Source organism: Poecilia mexicana, unplaced genomic scaffold (genome assembly GCF_051168715.1).
Source record: "Poecilia mexicana isolate PSO_F unplaced genomic scaffold, ASM5116871v1 scaffold_5, whole genome shotgun sequence".
Taxonomy (NCBI): Eukaryota; Metazoa; Chordata; class Actinopteri; order Cyprinodontiformes; family Poeciliidae; genus Poecilia; species Poecilia mexicana.
Genome location: NW_028263374.1, coordinates 30024320 through 30045954, shown reverse-complemented (window position 1 = coordinate 30045954; position 21635 = coordinate 30024320). Strand labels below are relative to the sequence as shown.

General features: G+C 40.7%; 1 protein-coding gene across 1 annotated transcript in view; it reads left to right on the top strand.

Moving 5' to 3' along the window:
* Positions 1–7812: 7812 nt before the first annotated feature.
* mmp24 (matrix metallopeptidase 24) overlaps positions 7813–21635 on the top strand; it is a 31321-nt gene continuing 17498 nt past the window's right edge. The window contains exons 1-3 of the mRNA XM_014995614.2: positions 7813–8110; positions 17822–17970; positions 18625–18741. Coding sequence (XP_014851100.2) covers positions 7961–8110; positions 17822–17970; positions 18625–18741 — 416 coding nt within the window. The 5' untranslated portion in view covers positions 7813–7960. The remainder of the gene's footprint in view (positions 8111–17821; positions 17971–18624; positions 18742–21635) is intronic.

The following is a 21635-nucleotide window of genomic DNA, read 5'->3' as shown; positions in this document are numbered from 1 at the left end:
GAAGCAGAAGAGACGCCATCAGTTGAGCTCAGCAGAGTCCTGGTTGCCCCTAGCAACCCGAGTCCGGGCGCCAACCCAACCAGTTCAGTTCAGAACTGGTTGGACTGGTGTAGTTCAACACCCATCAGTGTTGCTACTGGTTTGGTTCCAGTGTCAGCAGTGTCAGTGTCTGTGAACTAGAACCATCTGAGATCAGAAAGGTAAACCCAGTGGGCGTGTCCCCCTACCTGGGAACCCTCCAGAACCAGAACCAGTAAACACCAGTTTAGATGCTCTGGCAGCATTTCCTCACGTGCAGCTGGCTGTTATCTGCAGGATGCAGATAACAGGCGGGAGGCTTTCCGGCCTCCCGCCTGTTTCTGCTGCGACTTGCAGCCTCTTTGTTCTTCCAGGGATTTGCTGGCTGTTTGTCTCAGAGTGAATGGGTCGCCTCCCGGGTCGCCTCCCGGGTCGCCTCCCGGGTCGCCTCCTGGGTCTCCTCCCGGGTCTGTGCTTGAATCGACTCTTGGGTCGCCTCATTGTGTTGTCTTAAGTCGAGTGCACAGGTGCAGGCCTGTGATATTTAAATAATCTGATGATTCAGGAAAGTTGGACTCAAGGATTCTGGGATTTGTTTGAATGGAAGGTCAACTGTGGCTAAAAGCTGATTTTGACTCATTTAAAGGGCCAATGTTATGTGTTTTCCAGGCACATTTTATAGCATCATCAAGTAACAATGTTACCCTCAGTTGTTACTCAAATGCTTTAAATATCAAGTATGACATAAAATAAATTTGAGTTGCAACTGGTCCTCTGTCTCTTTAAGAAGCTCCTTAAAGAGACAGAGGACCATAAGCACATATAAACACATATAGACAAAACAAGCCAGGTACAAGGAGGAGGTGTGCATATGGGTCTCATGTGAGTTATGTGTGTGTCAGACCTTGAACCCTGACTGAAGCACGGATTTGTCTGTGATTGTCTGTGAATAAGATGTTGGGTTCACCACAAGCGTAAACAGTTCAGGGCCACAGATGTTCCAGGGAGGGGACGGCAGCAGAACCGCCCCTTTAAGAAATCCTGTTAGCAGAGGTTGATATTTATCTGTTGCTTTAGTTTGTATGTTGGACAAACTAAAAACCTTTTTTGAAAATTGTATTTTTTGTTGCGTATTCATTACCTAATCTGTGTTTAAATAATAACATTGTAATACTTTGACCTTTCTGAATTCTGCAACCAAAACCAAAATATAAACAATATTAAACTAATGACTAATACAAACGACCAAACATCCAAACTAAAACGAACAAATAAAAGGTCACAAGAAAATAAAGCTAAACATTAATGAAGAACCTCAAACTTTTCTTTAAATTTGTGGAACCTGAAAACAGAAAACCTGCAGCTGAATCTGAATCTGGGTTTCTGGTACCAGGATCAGTTCTAACTCCAGTTTCAGCCACAGAGGAGTCATGCTGGTTTCATCCTGCAGTTTCCGTGTTTCCAAACACATTCCTGGTTTTCCAGGATGATTCCTCGGCTTTGTTTGTTGCTCAACAGCTTTTGTTCAGAGGGAATTCCTTCATACTGACGACTTAACGCCAGAACCCGACCTGAGCTTCAGAACCACAGAGTCCAGATGGAGATTCATGTCTAAATCCAAAGAACTCTTATCAAATACATTAAATAATCAAAGATAATCAAAGATTAAACAGCTTAAACCAGGAGTTTAAGGGCTGAGGAACTACATCAAACAGACATTTTACTGTTCATTCAGTACAAATAATACACATTTATAGTTTATATTTTAAACCTGAGTTTTAATATAGTTTTAATATGTTTGCTGTGAACAAACTGTTTAGTGTAAAATTAAATATTTTATTCTTCTATTAGCAACTTATTACTTATTTAACAATGATATAATTTTGAACTTAAGCAAATAAAAAAACTTCTAATGAATCAGAAATATCACAGAAATATTATTTATTCTTTACTTATCCTCATCTTAATATTAAGTTATGAATATCTGTGATTTTATTCCATGTTTGTGGTCTTTTTATCTGTTTTCCTTTTCTATGTTGTGGTTAATTAGTTTCTATTTTATTAAATCTATTTTAATTTCACATTAAATACTTTATATTTATTATGATTTTAGTTTAAAACCTTTTTAGTTTTTATGCTTGTTGTGTCTCCTCATCATCATCTTCTTCAGTTTGTTTCCTTCTGGTTTTATCTTCAGCAGAAAACTTGATGCTGAGTGAGCAGAATCGGACCGGCGGTCAGGTTGGGACAGAAATAGAAAGCCGGGTTCCCCGCAGGGTGCGGTCGGCGGATGGGACCATCTGTGGTTTGGACCTTTGTTGCAGTGGAATAAAGAGACTTATTAAAGGGATCAAAGCTAATCTGGATCAGCTTCAGGCTCAAAACAGAGACGAGTCACCAGGATAAACAGAAAAGAAGAAATAAAAGGTGTGAAATAAATTATTAATCTCCAAAAAGCAACAAAAGAGAAATAAAATCTATTTAAGTTAAAACTCTCTCTAACTAAAAACTAAACTAAAAACCCTCCTCAAATAAAGTTTAATCCTGAATAAATTAAAGAATCCAATCAATTATTATTGTTTAAAATCAAATCTGACTCAAAAACATCTGAAAAACATTTCAGATCTCATTTCTCCTGTTTTCTCTTAAAATGAGTCTCTTTAGAGTTGATCTGTTTTTTCTTTTCATTTCATCAGAAAACATGACTCTCAGTGAAAATGGACCAACCTGATTCTGGTTCTATCTCTGTAGTTCTGCTGCTTTAGGACAAACTGGTCATTTCTCCCCACTTTCTTCTCCTACTACTCTCCATTTAGCATTTGTTGCTGTTATTTCATGTGTTAGTTTTTTTGTTTTCTTTGGGATTTTTCTCTCCATAGAAGCTACACCTGGTCTGGCATGATGCTGCCATCACCTAGTCGTCCTCCCTCTCCTACAGTGTTGTGGTCAAGACCACCTAACCCAAGACCAAGACAAGACCAAGACCAATGCCCCACGCTACGGACACGATAAAATGTGAAAAATGATCAAAATTACTTCTCAAAATAATCTGAAAGATCCACATTCCCATAAAAACACCTAGATATTAAATACTTAATACATTTTACCAGTATTAAAAGCTTCCATCTCTGTGCTACAATCCACTGTGTTCTCGTGCCATCCCTAAAAAGATAATGCCCTGGGTGTTTGCCCATATTGCTCATGTCAGAAACCACCACTGTCTGCACCATTAAACAATTAAACAATTGAGGTAATGCCCTGATGCTCAACTATGAACACTGACCAAGGAGCAACAAGCAAAAAGTAACCAAGCACAAGACGCTCACTGTGACTGTTCTCACCCTCTCTCCTGCTACATGAAGCCAGGTAGTCTGACACCATGGCAGACTACCATTACAGCTGCCACTTTGAACGAAAATAATCAAAGAGCAATGTGCATGTTCTGTGTGCTCTTTCATTCTTGTGTTTTATTTAATTAAAAAATATCAATGTACATAGTTAAATAAAATAATGATACCTACTGCAGTGTACGCAGAGCATTACAAGAACAAAGAAGAGGGTTCTGTCAGGTCAGCACGCTGTCAGATCGTCATACACTTAGCACAAACTCACAGCTATATCTGTCAGACACATCATTACCATATAATTTTATTTAATTAGCAACATAGAATCATGACGTAGATCATCATACACTTTATTAACAGTTGTATGGCATCCTGACTTAGCGGTTAAGTAGGTTAATGAGTTTTACATGGGTGTGTGTTGTAGTTGACTGCAGCTGCAGCCAGACCTTGCTTTAAATACATTTTGAAACCAGGACAACGCATGTATATCCATATAGTTATCATGGAAAATAATTTAATGACTTATTTTTATCATAACTTCTTGCGTATGGTGAACTGACAACTCCTCTGACGGTCGGACTTCTTAATGCGCAGGCATGGTACTCACTGCATGTATGCTATTCTGACAGCGTATGGTAATCTGATAGAACAACGGCTCTCAGTGACACTCCAGTCCTATCTAATAAGTAAAGAGACGAGCAGAAGAATCGGTCTGTTTCTTAATGTCGCATCAATATATTGCAGACTTTTGGACACAGCGTTGTCCCATATTTGCGAGAAGTCAGTCAACATCTCCGCACAATAATTCAGCGAAGTGAGTGACTTTTTTCATCACAAATGCTTATGTGTCTCTATACAGCTTGCTTTGCTAACATCACATCAATGGAGCTTACCTTTCTTTGAGCTTCTTTTCTAAGTGACAAAAAAAGTTAGACGTTGTCCCCACCTTCTGTGAAAGCAAAGCGCTGCTGAGTTAGCAGTGGCCATCGGATTTCTGATGATTTATGCAGCGCTATTCTATTACTATTAGACAGACATCTTCTGCCACTGAGAGAAAACTATTGCGCATGTCCTGGAGCACCACGTGCGAGTGAAAGGTCGGGAGGGGGAGAAACAGAAACACCTAATTGGCAAGTCACGTTATTGGTTGGATTTTAATCGGTGGTTTTGCATCCACTGAAAACAAAGATATTAACAAATAAACTGGACAGTATGCTGTACGTTTAGTGATATTTTTACAGTTGCGGTCTCAACTGGTCTTGAAATAAAATGCCGAGTCCTCAGCGCCCGAGTCCGAGACCATCAAAAAATGGTCTCGAGACCAAGACCAATCTCGAGTACAACACTGCTCTCCTGGTGTTAATACGTTACTTTTTATTAACATAGACTATTCTCCTGGATCAGTTTGTCTGCTCCTCTTTGTGTCTCTGTTTCGTCTCAAACCTCCAGTCGGTTTTAGCTGATGGCTGGTCAGACAGAGCCGGGTTCTGGTTCTGGTTCTGGTTCTGTTGGAGGTTTCTTCCTGTTAAAGGAGAGTTTTTCTTCTCCACTGTCGCCACATGCATGCTACGTTTGAGGAAATGTATGGTGCTAAATTGAGGCCATAAAGTTGGTTCAAAAGAAAAAGTAGAAATTGAAACTTAAAACCTAAGAAAATGTTCTTTTGTGTCAAGTTTTTTTTCCAGTTTCAAACTTTTTCAGTTTCAAAATAATTTTACAGTTTCAATCTTTTCTTGAGTTAAATTTATTTATTTATTTATTTATTTATTTATTTATTTATTTATTAACATTTTGGCCCCAGCTTAGCTCCATAGAAATGTTGTAAAGTCAATGTCTCCATGAAACCTTTCAAGTTAAACTGAATAGTAAACCATTGAAATTACTTTTTTTTTTTAGATTGTTGTGTATTGGCGTTATGACCTGAACTGAATTGATGGATGAGTCTGTCCTGGAACAATCTGTGCCAAATGTCAAGCAGAATCTGAAGTTGGGTGTTTTGAAACTCAAAGCTTCAGTAAAGCTCGCCTCATTAATCTTTGGTGCTGGAAACAAAGCAGCAGCGTGTCACACAGCAGCAGAACTTCCTGCCTTGTTCTTTGTGTCTGCAGCTGCTGTCCAGCCTGGTTTCCTCACATCCCAGCTGCATGAATCACATCACAGCAGGTCACACCTGAGACAGGTGACCACAGTCACTTACTGAGTCAGTCCACCGGTCCGCAGCAGAGCGGGAAGACTCCACCTGCATCAGACTGCCGCCATCTGGTGGCTAAGATCTGTAATTACACCCAGATTCTTCTGAGAAGGGAATAAAACTCCGGACTCAGACAGGAGAATCGTTCAGACAGAACATTCACCTTACTGATCAATAAGAGAAGATAGAAAAACTTTAATGCAGAAGAAAATCACCCAGAGGTTGAGAACTCTGTGGTTCTGATCACCGTTTGGGCCGGCTGGTTGATGTTTAGTTGAGATAAAAATCAATCTGAACACCAGAAAGAGTTTTAAAAATGCTCCAAAAAGCTCCTGAATAAAACTTTGAACTTTTAAACAATAAAAAGGCGCAACAAGAACCCAAACTGTCAGAACCAGAACCAGCTCTGATTGATTTGCTCTGCTGGATCAGAACAAGGCTGAGGTCAACTTGCTGAACTCAGTGGAGCCGACCTGGCATTTACTGTCATTTTTAACTGAATTTTAAAGTAATGAGTCAAATATGAGTGCTGCTGCTACAGTTTGGTTCTGGACTTTTCTTGTGTTGGTTCTGGTTCAACTCATGGCTCCTGTTTTATTTTGATAATCTGTATCTTGTGATCTGATTACTTCCCGTTTTACTTTTAACTCCTGTTTTGTCCTGTTTCTGCATCAGTCCTTCCTCAGCTGACCCTTGACCCCTGCTCCCCTCCTACCAGTGGAAGCCACTCACCTGTTTCCAGTCCAGTCATCACCTCCCAGACTCCTCAGCACCTTGTCTGATCTTCCAATTAAGATCCATCCTGACAGTTTTTAAGACATTTTATTTTTTCATTTAGTTTAAAACATAAAACAAAATACAATTAAAATAATTTTTAACTTGTCACTTTATTAGCTGAAATTGCTAGATTGTACAGCAGTAAAAACAGGAAGTGGTTATTGTGATCCGGTGAATTAAAAAAACAAAACGACGCCAGACCTCAGTCTCCCTGCGTTTCACTGAGCTTCAAATCGTTTCACCTCAGAGAATCTTTAACCCATCTTTTGTATCACCATTTCTGGTTTATTAAAAAAACTGCAATAAATAAAATAATGTTTAGCCTGGTGGCCCACCAGGCTTAAAATACACAAATCAGCTGGAAAACCAACAGCAATCACCTGGAGGAGGAATAAAACTCAATCAGAGAAACTAGCCTGTCCTGTGATTTAGCTCCAGTCTTTTTATGATGTTTTTTCTGCTGAAGGTTTGACCTGTAAGGTTCAGTAATGTGATAAATCCTTCAGAACCTGAACAGTTTGGACCTTTTTCTGGATGATGACTTCCTGTGGGTTAAAAAGCAGAGCGGCCGCTGAGGCAGGAAATGGAGCCAATGACGGAGCGGTGGACCCGTCTCTGACCGATAATCAAATCTGTTTTTCAGACGTGTCTAATGGAGCCACCGCTCACGTCACTGCCGACCGTTTCCCGTCACCTGCCTCTTCCACGACATCTTCAATTACAGAGGAGAGACGGTGCTGCATAATGGATCCGTCCCAGATGTCCACTGACTGACCAGAAGGGACAGAAAGGGGCAAAAGAGACGAACTGGAGCAACCAGAGTTTCTGTTACAAAGATCCGGTTAAGAACTGGTTCAGTAAGGTGAATGTTCTGTCTGAACGATTCTCCAGTCTGAGTCAGCAGCCAATCAGGCAAAATAAAAAAATAAATAAAACCTCCATGTTAAAGCAGCCGACATCCAGAGAGACATTTAGGAATCAGTTCAAAACAAGGAATCAGTTCAAAATCACAACGTCAGGTCCTTTTAGGATGTTGTAATCTGTTCAAATTCACAAATCAGTTCAGAGAATTTAATCTGTTTGGTGTCCAGAACCTTTTTAGAATCAGGAATCTGTTCAGTCCAGAATCTGTTCAATCGGGAATCTGTTCAGTGGGAGGAAACGAGCAGAAAACCTGAACTGAAACTGAAAATCTCCATCAGAAACCACAAAAACCTCCTGATCCAGAAAACTTGAAACTATCAGGTAATTCCGAGTCTTAATTAATTTAGACTCCTAATCAGCCAATCTGGGTTAAATGACTCTCCAGCCTCTGCAGCGCCCCCTCTGCTGATGATGCGCTCCTGCAACAACATCCATCACCTTCCTCCTCCTCCTCCTCACTGGTACCCAGAGCGACAAACCTCAGTGCATCACAGTGTTTGATTGTAGCCCGAGTCGTGCAGCTGTTCCGCTGCTCCAGAACTGGTGAACTGAACCAAACCGAACCGAACCGGGAGGAACTGGGCCACCGCGCCGGGATGGACCCCGAGCTGGAGCCGCGTTTCCTGCTGTGAGGAGCGGAGCAGGAGCCTGGAAAACCCCGGAGGGAAGCGGAGGAGGTGGCGGGGGGGATCCGGGGGACAGAGCCATGGCGACTGGCGGCGGCGGAGGCGGCGGCGGCGGGGCGGCGCGCAGGCGGAGAGCCGGGATCCCCGGGTTCTGCTGGAAGACCTGCTGCTTCCCGCTCCTGCTCTGCGTGGTGTCGGTGTGCGGGGAGGAGAAGACCTTCATAGTGGAGGTAAGAGGAGGTTTTCTGAAAGCAGAGAACAACATCGGGAACTGAACTGATCCGGACTCAGAATCGGTTCAGCGCTTTGTTTTCTGACGCTCCAGCGTCAGTAACACCGTCACAAACTAGCAGCTTAATTGCTCATTAAGCCTGATTGTTTCCGCCTGTTTGGCAGCTTTAATAAGTCCTTCAGATCCTCTGCTCCCCCCTCCCCCGCCTGCTGCTGCTGCTTCTCTACATTCAGACACATGTTGACCAGAAACAGGCAGTTAAAGTGAAGCTCCTGTCCAAATATAGCCTCTCCTCCATAATTCATGGATCTGCTCTGAGTCGGGGTGAAGGGGGGAAACTGATGGAGATGTTGGTGATCTGGATCGGTGCTGCTGCTGCTGTTTTCCTGTTTTGTTGCTGGAGATGCTTTGATTGAGACAAAGAGAGCGCCCGTGGCAGCGCGGAGTGGAACAAAGGAGGAGATGTTTTCTCCACAGCAGTCTGAGACCAGAGGAGGCAGAGAGACTCAGCTCCACTGTGAAAACATCACAAAGTTAGAGAGGCAGCAAACTGTGGAGGGAAAAACTCCTGGATGCTGGATTAGAAAATCCAAGTCGTGTGTGTGTGTGCGTGTGTGTGTGTGTGTGTGTGTGTGTGTTTGGGGGGGGTCCCATAAGGGTCTCATCTGGGCTGGAGAGTGGACCCAGTGGAGGAAATTAAATGGAAACTGCTCTCCAATGGGTCAGACTGTTTTCACACCTGGTAGTCCGGTAGACTCGGTTCAAAACTGCAATATTTGTTCCATTTTCAGCTGCTGTGGTTCAGCTCCTCACTGCTCTGAGTCAAACGAAACGATTAAATAAATGTTCCCCTCACCTGTGGGGGCGCTGCACCAAGAAACACTGAGGGAAACCACTGAACAAGAAGACACTGAGCGCAATGGAGACAAAAATGTAGCGTCAGATTGAGGGGTGCACCGATTTATCGGTGGAGATTTCCTTAATTTAAGGGGATCGGTGATCGGTTGATACGTATGTGAAGCCGATCTTTTCCCCGATCTTATTTACTTCGGCAAATTTCTTCTGCTCTCCCGTTAGAGAGGTTTAACTGACAGACTCGCCCATCAGGTCATGTCTGCACTTTTGCAGTTATCAATAGTCACGCCACTGTTACCAGCTGAGCTACATTCTTGCCATATTTAGCAACATTTCAGAGAAAAAAAAAATTGGAATGTAAGGTCAGGCTTTTTTAAGATCAGTAATTGGCGATCTGACAGGAAACAACAACCAGCTTAGCGGTTGGAGGATTTCTCTTTAGTTTTTGGCTAAAGACCACGAGTCACTTTTCCAGTTAGCACTAGGCTAACATGTTGGTTTCACTTCCTGCTTTTGGAGCGGTCTGAGGTCCGCTTGGTGTTCACATTCAAATCAAACCAGAGTTCACTTCAACCGAACCCAGACCGAGGTCTGGACGAACGGAGTTTATTTTCTGGTTCAGTTGCGCATTCACAGCTCCCCAAACGAACCGGACTTTCTAGGCAAACACATTAAAACGGACTGAGCAGGGACGGTGGAAACCAACCTTAAATCAGCACCACATACCACTGACTGGCATTTTAAAACTCATGCCTTTGTGTCTTGTTGCAGCTGCAGGAACGATGCAGAGACGAAACGCTCCTGGCTTCCAGCTCTTTAACTCATCCGGTCATATTTTCATTGTTTGTTATTCTGTTTGCACAACCTTTCCAAATATTCCTCTCTGGGTTTCGTTAGTCACAGTCCTACATACTGCAGTGGAGGCTGTTTATTCATTGTATAGATCTATTTAAACCAGATTCTGAGGTTTTACTGATTTCTATGTTTCATGGAGATCAGACATTCCTGTCCTAATTTTAGCCTCTGTCTGAGAACTGTGAGGTTTTAAAATCAGTCTGAAAAACTCCGGTTCACTATTTAGTTATTTAGTAATTTATTAATATCAGATTCAAACACTTAATTCTGCCTGATTATAAAGTTAGGATTAATGTAGCTTAACTTTACTAATCTTATTTGAGTTTTATTTGTTCTATTTTATATCAACTTCATCTAGTTTAATCCATCCATCCATTTTCTTTCACCCTTGTCCCTAGTGAGGGGTGCTGGTGCCGATCTCCAGCGAACATTTCAGGCGAGAGGCAGGGTCACCTGGACAGGTTGCCTGGACAGGTCGCAGGGCAACACAGAGACAGACAGGACACACAACCAGGGAGAATTTAGAGAAACCAATTAACCTGACAGTCATGTTTTTGGACTGTGGGAGGAAGCCGGAGAACCTGCAGAGAACCCACCATGCACAGGGAGAACATGGAGACTCCATGCAGAAAGACCAGGAATCAAGCCCAGGACCTTCTTGCTGCAAGGCAACAGCTCTACCAACTGTGCCACTGTGCAGCCCAATCTAGTTTAATATTTATTGTATATTAATTTATTATTGCATAGCTTGACTTTACTCCATTTGTTTTAGTTTTTTTTTTATTTTAGCTTACCTTTGTTTATCTTTGCTCAGTTTAACTGAGTTTTGTTTAGTTTGTTACTTGGTTGCTTGCACTAATTTAGCTTAGCTTAGATTGTTACTTTGGCTTAACTTATTTGAACCTTATTTATTTGAGCTCAGTTTAGATCAGATTTACTGATCTTAGCTTTGCTAAGTTTGCAGTAGCTTCACTTAATTTAAGGCTTAGCGTAGCTTCATTTGGGGGATCTTTGCTCAGATTAGCTGTTTTTGTTTAACTTGGGCCTGTATGATCTTAGTTTAGCTTCTTTTCTCTTAGCTTAGCTTAGCTTAGCTTAGCAGAGTACAGGTTCCTGTAGAGCAGGGGTGTCCAAAGTCGGTCCTCGAGGGCCGGTATCCTGTATGTTTTAGTTCTCTCGATAGTGGTAGTAACAACCTCCTCAGCAAGGCTTGGGCCTTCTGATGAGCCATCATTTGATGCAGGTGTGTAAAACCAGGGAGAAAACTAAAACATGCAGGATGCCGGCCCTCGAGGACCGACTTTGGACACCCCTGGTCTAGAGGATTTTATTACTGACTGCTGCAGGGCTAACATGCTACGGGAAACATCCTGTCCCGTGTTTCTGTGAGGGTGACGTGGCAATAGAAAACGATGCCTAACTGCAGATTTCTGCTCCATAATGGAGGTAATGGGCTGAAAGTGTGTCTGAGCCCTACAAGCCGGTGTCAGGCGGGTTTCCTCCCTCCCAGGAGGGGAGGCTTCTGGGAAAGATGATGGTTGTAAACACAGCATTAGAGCTGAGAATGGGTTGGAAGTGGGCTGCTGCTGCTGCTGCTTAGTGGGTGGGTGGGTGTGAATTCACGGCCACTTCGAGTCAGCGCTGTCCTGATTAGTCATTGTTGGAGATAAATACACACATTTGTAACGTTTTCAGATTGACAGCTTTGTTGTCGCTCTTCCTCTCTCCAGCCATTGTCTTCGTCACGCCCACACTCGCTTCGCTTTGCTGCTCGCTCGGTGAAGCCGCAGCTGGAACTAACAGGAGCTGTCACTGCGGGTTTGATGATGGTTTTGTTCTGTCTGAAACCAGCTGAACCCGGACCGAGGAGACGGTCGCTATGGAAACATGAGTAAACGTCTGTAGAGCCATTAAAACGTCACATCCGATGTTTTCAACTAACGATTCAGTTCACAGCAGCAGAGTTTGTGTAGCGGTCCACAAAACCAGCTTTTATATCCCATTCCCCCTTATCGCCAAGCTAAATATTTAGCTATAAGTTAAACATTAACCTAAATATTTAGTTAGCAAGTTAAATATTGACCTAGCTTACTAAATATTTAGGTCTGAGCTAAATGCTTGGTTTGGAAAATAAATATTTAATTTCAAAATTAAATGTTTAGTTGAGTAAACAACTAAACATTTAGTGTGTCATTATTTACATTAACAGGATTTTCATCAACGAGATTTTGATTTGCTACACCTCGGTCTTAGCTTGCAGATAAAAGTTATGCTAGCCAAGCTAATGTTGCTAGTAAATATCACAGATGTTTTTCTATGTATTATACAGAGGTGGGTAGAGTACTCAAATACTGTAACTGAGTAATAGTTGTAATGTACTTTTGTTGTTTATCAGTTAGATAGGAACGGAGTGAGAGCTAGTTTTAAGTTTGTGGCTTGTTTATTGTTGACATAGCAACTGCCTACCAAGATGGCTGTCTGTTTAAGACACATCGTTCTCATGTGTCGTCACATGAGAACGATGTATGGAGCCGAAAAGGAAATCAAATGTTGAGGTAAATGTTAATCTGAACTCTTCAAAGAGTTATTGTAGTTGGTGATGGCTGTTGGCAGGAAAGATCTCCCGTAGCAGTTGTTATTTAAATTGTTTGAATCAATTTAAATCAGACTCAAACAAATGGATTGTCAGAGTTGTCCATAGTTTTCTTGATTTTATGTAAAATAGAGGTTCCACAGAACAGAACCAGGCTTCATTACCAGTTTGTTGAGCCTTTTTAGGTTCCAGGACAGCTGGCTAGGACTTTTCTTCATCGCTAGCGCTAGCTAGCTCACATTTACAACCCGAAGAGGGAGGTGAGTTGGGAGACCTCCAGACTCAAGGAGTCTGGAGGTCTCCCAACTAGACATTTAGCTTGTTAATTAAATATTTAGTTCCAAAGTTAACATTTAATTTCCAAACTAAATATTTATTTTCCAAATTAATTATTAAGCCTGCTAGCTAAATGTTTAGCTAGCATCCTACACCTTATCTAAATATTTAGGTTGTAACTAAATATTTTCACGTTATTCAAACATTTCTAAAAAAAAAAAAACATCACACTAAATATTTAGCTTTCTAATGTAATATTTTTAAAGTTTTAAGGTAAACCACATTATTTTTTTTATATATTTTATTTTCTATTTTCGTGTGAATTTACTTGCTTTTATTGCCGCTGTGCGACAATAAAGGAACTTCTATTTCTGAAAACAAATACAGTAAAATATCTGTTGTCCTATTTTTTATTTGATGGATATGTTTTACATGTAAGAAAAATATTTATCAAAAATAATACATTTTTGCACATAATACAAATGTTTCAAGCGTATTTGCAGGAAATGTGTTCATATTTTGCATTATTTTAATTAGTTTTAGCTTTAATTGACTGTTCACATTAATCTGAACTGGACACTGAAAGCTCGTTTTGAGGTGGATCCACTAGAGGAAAGGTTTTAATGTGGCGCCGCTGCATGTGCAGCAGATGACATTTATCTCCGCGGCAGCGTGGAGCGGAGTGCAGATCTGAGCACAGCTCTAATTATAAACGAACGGCAGGCGGAGGAGCAGCGAACTCCTGAGAGCAGCGCAGGAGGATTAGGTCTGATCGGAGCGGCTGCAGGAACAAGAAACCATTTCACACCAACACGGACATTTAATTATGAAGCTGCTATGGATCCTCCTGCTGTTTGTCTGAAGATCTGCTCACATCTTATCCAAACTACTAATTAAAATAGAAAAATACAAAACAAACAATTTTTCTGTTGTTGGGTTTAGCAGCAGGATGTGGTGAGATCTAACTTCCTGTTCACAGAGAAGCCAAAATAAAGAACCATGAAGGGAAAGATGAATGTTGGCCATTGGTCCCAGTGAGTCCAGTTTAGACGTCACTGGATGTTGAACTGGTTTAAATGGTCTGCCAGGAATAATCTGAAGATGTTCTGATGCAGACCTGAGGTTGTTTTGAATCTTTAATGAGGTGGCGGCTTTAACGCTCTGTTCCTGCTCTGATGTACTGGTTTATGGCAGTTTAAAGGAAATATCTCAGAAACAACTGGATGATGGATCGTGAAACGTTCAGATATTCCTGATGAGTTCTGGATGAAACTGCTGATCCTGATTTCTCTGCAGCTGAGCTGAGAATGAGGCCTGGATGATCAACTGAAGTTTGATGTAGCATCTCCATCCATTTACAAACAGTCTGAGAAACTCTGGTTCACTCCTGCTGCACTTTATTTAATAATTTATTAATTTAAATCCACTCAAACATTTAATTCTGCCAAACTTTAAGTTTCAAATTAATTTAGCTTCATTTTGTTAATCCTATATTATTTGAGTTTTATTTATCCTATTTTATTAATTTTTCAGACATCTTGACCTAATTTAACATTTTAGTGTATTGCTTAGTTTAGCTTTGTTTACCTTAGCTTTAGGTTTCATTTGGTGACTTGCCTTAACTTAGCTTAGCTTAGTTTATATTATTTTAGTTTGTAGCTTATTTGAACCTTATTTGTTTTGTCTTAGTTTAGATAAGATTTGCTGATCTAAGTTTTATTTAGCGTCACATATCTGATCTTAGATTAGCATAATTGAACTTGTCTGATTTTAGCTTATCTGAATGTGTAGATATAGTAAATCTTATCAATATTATTTATCATCAGGTGTGTTGGTCCAAAACAGCACAGCATCCAGATGTGAGCCAGCTGTGCTCCTCATTAAAGCCATGTAATAAACACATCTCATATGATCCAGTTTAACAAAATGTAATTTGTTCTCATATGTATGACCTTTTATTTTTGTGTTTTATGATGTAAAGCACTTTGAACTGCCTTGTTGCTGAAATAACAAATAAACTGATTGACTGAAAGGAGGAAGATCCACTTCAGAGCTCCAGCTCTGATTTGCTCATCGGTTCTGTTTCTGCCTGGTTCTGAAGGGATTCTGTGTCTCTCATTAATAAAGTGGGCAAACTGTTTGCCATAAAGGCCTGAGAGAGCAGGTTCTGGAGGTTTTTATTGAGATAGTGAGCTGATCGTGTCCTCCGTGACCCGGTCTGTCTGACTGAGAGACCTCTGCTTCATCCAGACTGATTAATCGGATCTTGTCTGATCCCTGGAAGACAAAGTGCAGAAGTCCTGACAGGAAGTGTCGGCGGCGGCCCGAGGATCTGCCCTGGGGGGGAATCCTGGGCAGCAGGCCGGCGCTCTGCGCGGCAGCAGGTCAGCTCCATTAATCAGCCGCCACTCGGCTGTTTTCTGTCCTGATTGCTGCGATCGGATCGGGTTTTCCAGCTCGTTGCTCTGCTCTCCTGCTGCCACATTCAGAAATAGAAAATAATTTCTCATATCTTAAGACCTGGTCTCATCCAGAACCAGGCTGAAACGATAACAAAGGTTGCTGGAAGATAAATTACCCCAGAAGTTGTCAGGATAAACGATAATGTTTTGAGACCATTTTCTAGTAATATAACGGTAATGGCACATAACACATTCTCACAGACCAATAAACTTCAAATTCTGATTAACATTTAACACTGGAACTAGAAGACATTTTGGTAACACTTTATTTGAAGGGGGTTGAATAAGACTGACATAACCCCTGTCATAAACATGACATAACCCCTGTCATAAACATGACATAACCCCTGTCATAAACATGACATAACCCCTGTCATAAACATGACATAACCCCTGTCATAAACATGAATAAGCCTTCATGAATATTTATGACTGCTGTCATAAACGTCATTCGGTAAATTATGACACTTTTAATACAAAGTTGACATTATTCAAAATGTCTTTATGACAACTTGACATTAACCAAGAAATCATTACTGATATAAATTTGTTATAAAAGTTTTACTGATTGCACTTTAAAAATTAGGTAACTTTATGTTATTAAAGGTAAAGTTTAAACAGTAATGATTTCCTGGTTAATGTCAAGTTGTCATAACAAAGACATTTTGAATCATGTCAACTTTGTATTAAAAGTGTCATAATTTACCGAATGACGCTTTATGACAACAGTCATAAATATTCATGAAGGCTTATTCATGACAGGTGTTATGTCATGTTTATGACAGTGTTATAACAGTCTTATTCACCCCCCTTCAAATAAAGTGTTACCGATATTTTTAATGTCCCAAAGAAATAAAACAACAGAAACAGCAAATGAATTATGAAGCCCCTGTAATCAAAAGACCAAAACATCAGACTGAAACTTTTATCATCCAGTTTAAAAGAGAAATCCAATAAATTATGCAAATGGAAATTACTAAGCTTGTTTTAATTTATCATGCAGTTAAGATGCAACAGTACCGTTCAAACTGCAGAGGCTTTGAAAACTATCAAATCTGATTTAATTCCACATCTGGAAGTGAAACAGATCAGAGTTTTTTTGTGATCTTTTTGTGAAAATATCAGAATCAGCTGTTAAAAAGTGCCGTTTGTTTCACATTCAGCTGCTGTTAGATCCATTAGATCAGTGTTTCTCCACCCTGGTCCTCACCGCCCCCCTGCTCTGCAGGTTTTAGATGTGTCTCTATTCCAGAACAGCTGATTCAAATGATTGCATGACCATCAAGTGCTGCAGAAGCCTGTTAATCACTCAAAGATACAATTCAGGTGTGAGGCAGAAGGGAAACACCTAAAACATGCAGGACAGGGGGGCGGTGAGGACCAGGGTTGAGAAACACTGCATTAGGTTAAAGTGATTTGGTTTTTTATCTCAGTTATTTGTGGGTTTAATCAGGTCAGAGACATAAATGTGATTAAAGCAAAGTTTAAAATCTGTTCATTAAAGCTCGTTTGCTGCTGCGCTAATGTGAGCCACAGATTTATTTCATCTGCGCGCTGCTGAATGTTTTCTTTCATTAAACTTTCCTATAAACATGATTATAGCAACAGAGATGCTGAAGATAAAAAAAACCTGATGAAACATTAATAACAAGAGTTTCATCAGGGAGAAATTAATGATAAAAACATGAAAATGCTGACAGTCTGTCTCAACATTGAGTTATGTAGAAATACTTGCATGTTTTTGACTTCTACTAAAATTACTACAAAATGTAAGTAAAATATTTAGATGTTTTCTCTCTTTGCAGTTTTTATTTATACAGATTATTTCCATATTTTTAGTTGCAGGATGTTTACATCTATATTTGTAGAGTTACGACCCCATCATGAACTTTTTCTGCTTAATAGTCTGTTTAAAGTAAAACTGTTGGGGGTTTTTTTTAGCTGTGATAATAAACGTCGGGCTCACCTCGTGTTGCTTGGTGCTGGAAACCTGAGGATGTTACTGGTTGGATGTGACTTTTAAAGAGAAAGAAAACGGGAAGACACTACATAACTGGAGCTATCTGTGGATTTAGGATCGATTTGTGGATCCATGAGAATCAGATTTACTCAGAAGGAAAAACTCTTCAGTCGGTTTCTGATCCGAGTTTCTGCAGCAGGAAGAAGATTTTATTGAGGTTTATGGAGATCATAAGAAATTAGTTTTTGTGTTTTGTAGTGACAGTTTCTCTCCAATTAGAAACCTTTTTAATAAACCTGCTTGTTTCTCTTCAGACCAGGAAAGTTTTAACTGCTTGTTTCTGTCTCACATTATTTCTCAGCGATTGCGTCTCCGTCTACATGGATCTCATCATTAAAGGGGCATTTTGTGTTTTCCAGGCACATAGTGACATTTTTTATCAACATCAAGTACAAATTTTACCTTCACTTGTTATAAAAATGCTGCATATATAAAATATGACTTTGAAATGTGACTTTGTATTTAACGCTGTTTGGGCCTCTGTCTCCTTAAAAACGTGTTTGGGTTTTTCCAAACATATTTCTGTCCATCATGGTCCAACTTGTCTACTTGCTGGACGTCCATTCACGTCTCTGGCTTTCTGATGGTTCGTAGTTGATCTTTGAACCCTTCCCTGACGTTTCCCCTCCTTCCTGTCGTGTCTCCCAGACGTGGCTGAAGAACTACGGCTACCTGCTGCCTCATGACGTCAGGACGTCGGACCTGCGGCAGGAGAAGGCCATGCAGTCCGCCGTGGCGGCCATGCAGCGTTTCTACGGGATCCCGGTGACGGGACTCCTGGACGAAACGACCGTAAAGTGAGTCACACTGCGTTTCCATGACAAATGGGATCAAATCTTTGTCTATATTCTGCTAATGTAAAAAAATAAAATTAAAAAAAAAATCACAATTGCGTTTTTTCCATTAAATAAGGAATTAGATAAAAATGATGGGTGAATGAGATAATTAAAAATCATGGCAGAGAGGATGTAAATGTGAAATATATTCATAATTCAGCCAATCAGACGAGACTTCCTCTGATTCAACTTTTTATGAACTGTGATGCTCAGCGGGCTCTGGTGGAGCCAGCTGCACATTGTGCAAAAAATAAAAAATAAAAAAGCTACAAATCACGAAGAAGAGGACAGGAAGTAGTCTTCTTCGTGGTTTCCGCCAGTAGTAACCATAGACAGTAACATGCTGATGTTGATCATGTGACTCGTGTGACGCCTTTAGAAGTAAATTATCCCTGTGCAAAAAACTTTTTATAGAAAAACTTGTTTTGTTTTTTGTTTGTTTTGTTTTAATTGGCGTGTTTCCATTAAGTGAATTTATTTTTGTAATTAAAGTTTGGGCAGTTCTGTGGTTCCTGGAAGCAGCTACTGTTGTTGCTGAGTCAGATTTTATTGAAATATTCTGTCCTGTCGTCATGTCCCGTCCCGCGCTGAGACAAAGCTGCTCCTTGTGTCCAGGTGGATGCGGCGGCCTCGCTGCGGCGTTCCCGACCATCCTCACACCAGCCGGCGCCAGAGGAACAAGCGCTATGCACTGACGGGCCAGAAATGGAGGGAGAAGAGGATCACCTACAGGTAGCGCAATAAGCAATCAATCAATTCATCCCATGAGCAATTAAAACGAGTTCAATCATTAAAAAATGTAAAAACTGGATGACAAAAGTCTTCAGTCTGGTGCTTTGGCCTCAACTAAACATTTTATTGAAAACCAATTTTGTTTACAGAGACTTCATAATTCATTTTATTTGTTGTTTTATTTATTTAAAATGTCTTCCAGCTCCAGTTTTAAATGTTCATTAGAATTTAAGAGAATGTTTTAATATTTTATTACTTCCAAATGGTCTCAAAACAACATTGTTTATCACAATTTATCGTCCAACAAAATTTTTTATTGTGACAATAACAATAACAATTCATTATTGTTATTGTGCTGTTAACCAGAGTGTCCCACGGTACCCTAAATGCACCATTCTCTCTGCTGCTGGTTCTCTCCAGAGGCCCTAAAGCAGATTAGGAAACTCCCAGGAGACACTGAACACATCCTGCTCCTCCAGAACCAACATGGCTCCACCAAACTTTATTAGAAATCTAACCAAAAAGAATCTGCAGCTGTTTCCCTGCAGCTTCTCCTTCTTGCCTTTGTGACTTAAACAGCATCAACTGGTGAATAAAGCGACCGATGAGTTAAATCCTCTGTGGTGATTTAGCAGAGAGGCAGTCTGGTGGGGAACGAAGCCCGGCCCAGTGGGACCGGCACCGGGCTCTTAGGCAGAACCGACACCCATAAATACTCCCATCCACAAGGCTCAGAGCCAGAGATGGTTTATGTTAAATAAGCATACAGCAGTAAACCAGGCTGTAACGCAGAAAGGAAACTATTAAGACAGATGAATTAATAATTTACTGCTAGTGCTACGTTTCAAAAGGAAATAATAATAATAGTAATAGTGGTGGGACTTGATTAAAGAGTTTAATCGAGTTAATTACTGATAGGTACTTTTCTCGAACCTACATAAAAAGACCACAGACAACGTATATGAATTTTATAGACAAAGCTTTTGCAAAAGGAGAACTTTCCATCAACAACCTCATCAGCCGTTCACAGAAAGTTCTGATCTCCTTCCACGCGAGCCCCTGTTTTATTGTCAAGCAGAACAGCCAAAAGGGGCAGTCAGGAAGAACAACAAAGGTCGTAAAACTTCTAACCTAAACAAACCAGCCAGGTGTGATATCTGATCTACGGTCTGAGCCCAGTTCAAATCTCGGTCAAACTGTCAACAAAGAGGGAGGAAAAACAAGAAACAAAATACAACTGCTCACAGGCAGTTAGGAGGTATTCTGGCTGATAAGAATTAAGGTCTGGGAAACACAGAGTTAACTGTCTCACATGAAGATAAACAGACAGTCGTAACCTCCAGGTCAGTTTATACACACATAAGGAAGAGAACACTTTAAACTAAAAATCACAATAATACTGATTAACATTAGACTGAATATGAACTAAAGTAATAATGATAATACCAAAAAATATCTAACAATTACAGCATATGTAATTAATCAAAAAACAAAATATTGGCAAAATTGTTGTGATCTGTTTTTTCTGTGTATTTATTTTGAGGTTTTTCTGTGTTTATTAGCCTGTTCCCCTGTTTGATCCCAGCTGTGTCTCGTTTCTTTGATGACCCTCCCAGTGTATTTAGTCCCACCTGTTGTCTTTGTCTCTTCCTCGTCGTGCGTCCTGTCTGAGTGGGATGGTGGCACGCACCATCCCACTCAGAGCTCCATCGGGTTAATGTAAATTAATGTCCCTGAACATTAAATTCATCATCATCTTCATCACAACCTGGGTCTCTGCGCCTCTCCTCATCCACACATCATGACAAAAATAAGCAACATTTTCTGTTAACCTGTTTTGCTGCTAAATTATTGAATAAATAGCCATATGAGCATAAGAAATGCATTTTTACTTTTTTATTTTATTTTGCATTATGCATTTTATTTGCATCATGATGACATTTATTTTGGAAGTTTGTAGGAACTAATATCAGGGATGTTGGTTCCCGTGGTGCATCTGGGAGAGATGTGCCTTCTGGTGAAGCATGTGAAGGTTAGCGCATGAAAAAGTTAAGTTAAAATAGTTTAATGAACGCTGAAAAAATTGCCTTTTCTGGATAACCGTCCCTTCTTGTTTTGGACTCTGTGTAGTTGGACATCTTTTTGGCAAAAATTTTCATACTTTGCTACTTTTGGTGGTGATAAGTAACCATAGCAACAGCAGCTCCGAGAATGAGCTCAGCAGTCCCACCAGCTATTTGCTAATTCCTGCTGGCTAGTCTGAAGGAGCTGAGTGGAACTGCGTTTTGAAGGCGGAGCTAGGTCCAGCCAGGCGTTTTAAACAGCTGAAAGGTTGCCATGGAGATTAAAGGATTTCTCAAACATGCATGAAATAATCAAAGCAACACTCCAGGACTGTTTTTGATGAGAAAATCAAATTATAACATGATGTCAAGCTCAAAAAATGCCAAGCTTGATACTGCCCCTTTAAGTTTATTGTTGCCAAGGAGAAATTTCACTCAGATTTTTGTGAAACTAAAACTCTCCAAGGCAACATGACCTTTTATTGGACCGCATCAATCCCACTCCGCCTCGCACGCACCATCCCACCATCCATCGGGTTAATGTAAATTACCGCCTCCCTGCGGGATACTGAAGGCATCCCGGCGGCGCTGCCTCCCACTCTGCAGAGTCAGCTCCGGTTACTGGCTACTCTGGGTCTCCTCCTCCTGTTTCACCTCCCGTCAGTCCAGACGGGCCTGCAGGCTCCGATCATTTCAAATCTGATTGCTCATCTTCTGAGGCACCGAAGCCCCGTCTCTCTAAACGACTCTCCTTATGAGGCGTTTGGTGACAGTTTGGAGGAGGCTGGCTGCATCGGATCGTTTAGCATACATGAAGTATTTATTCCCACC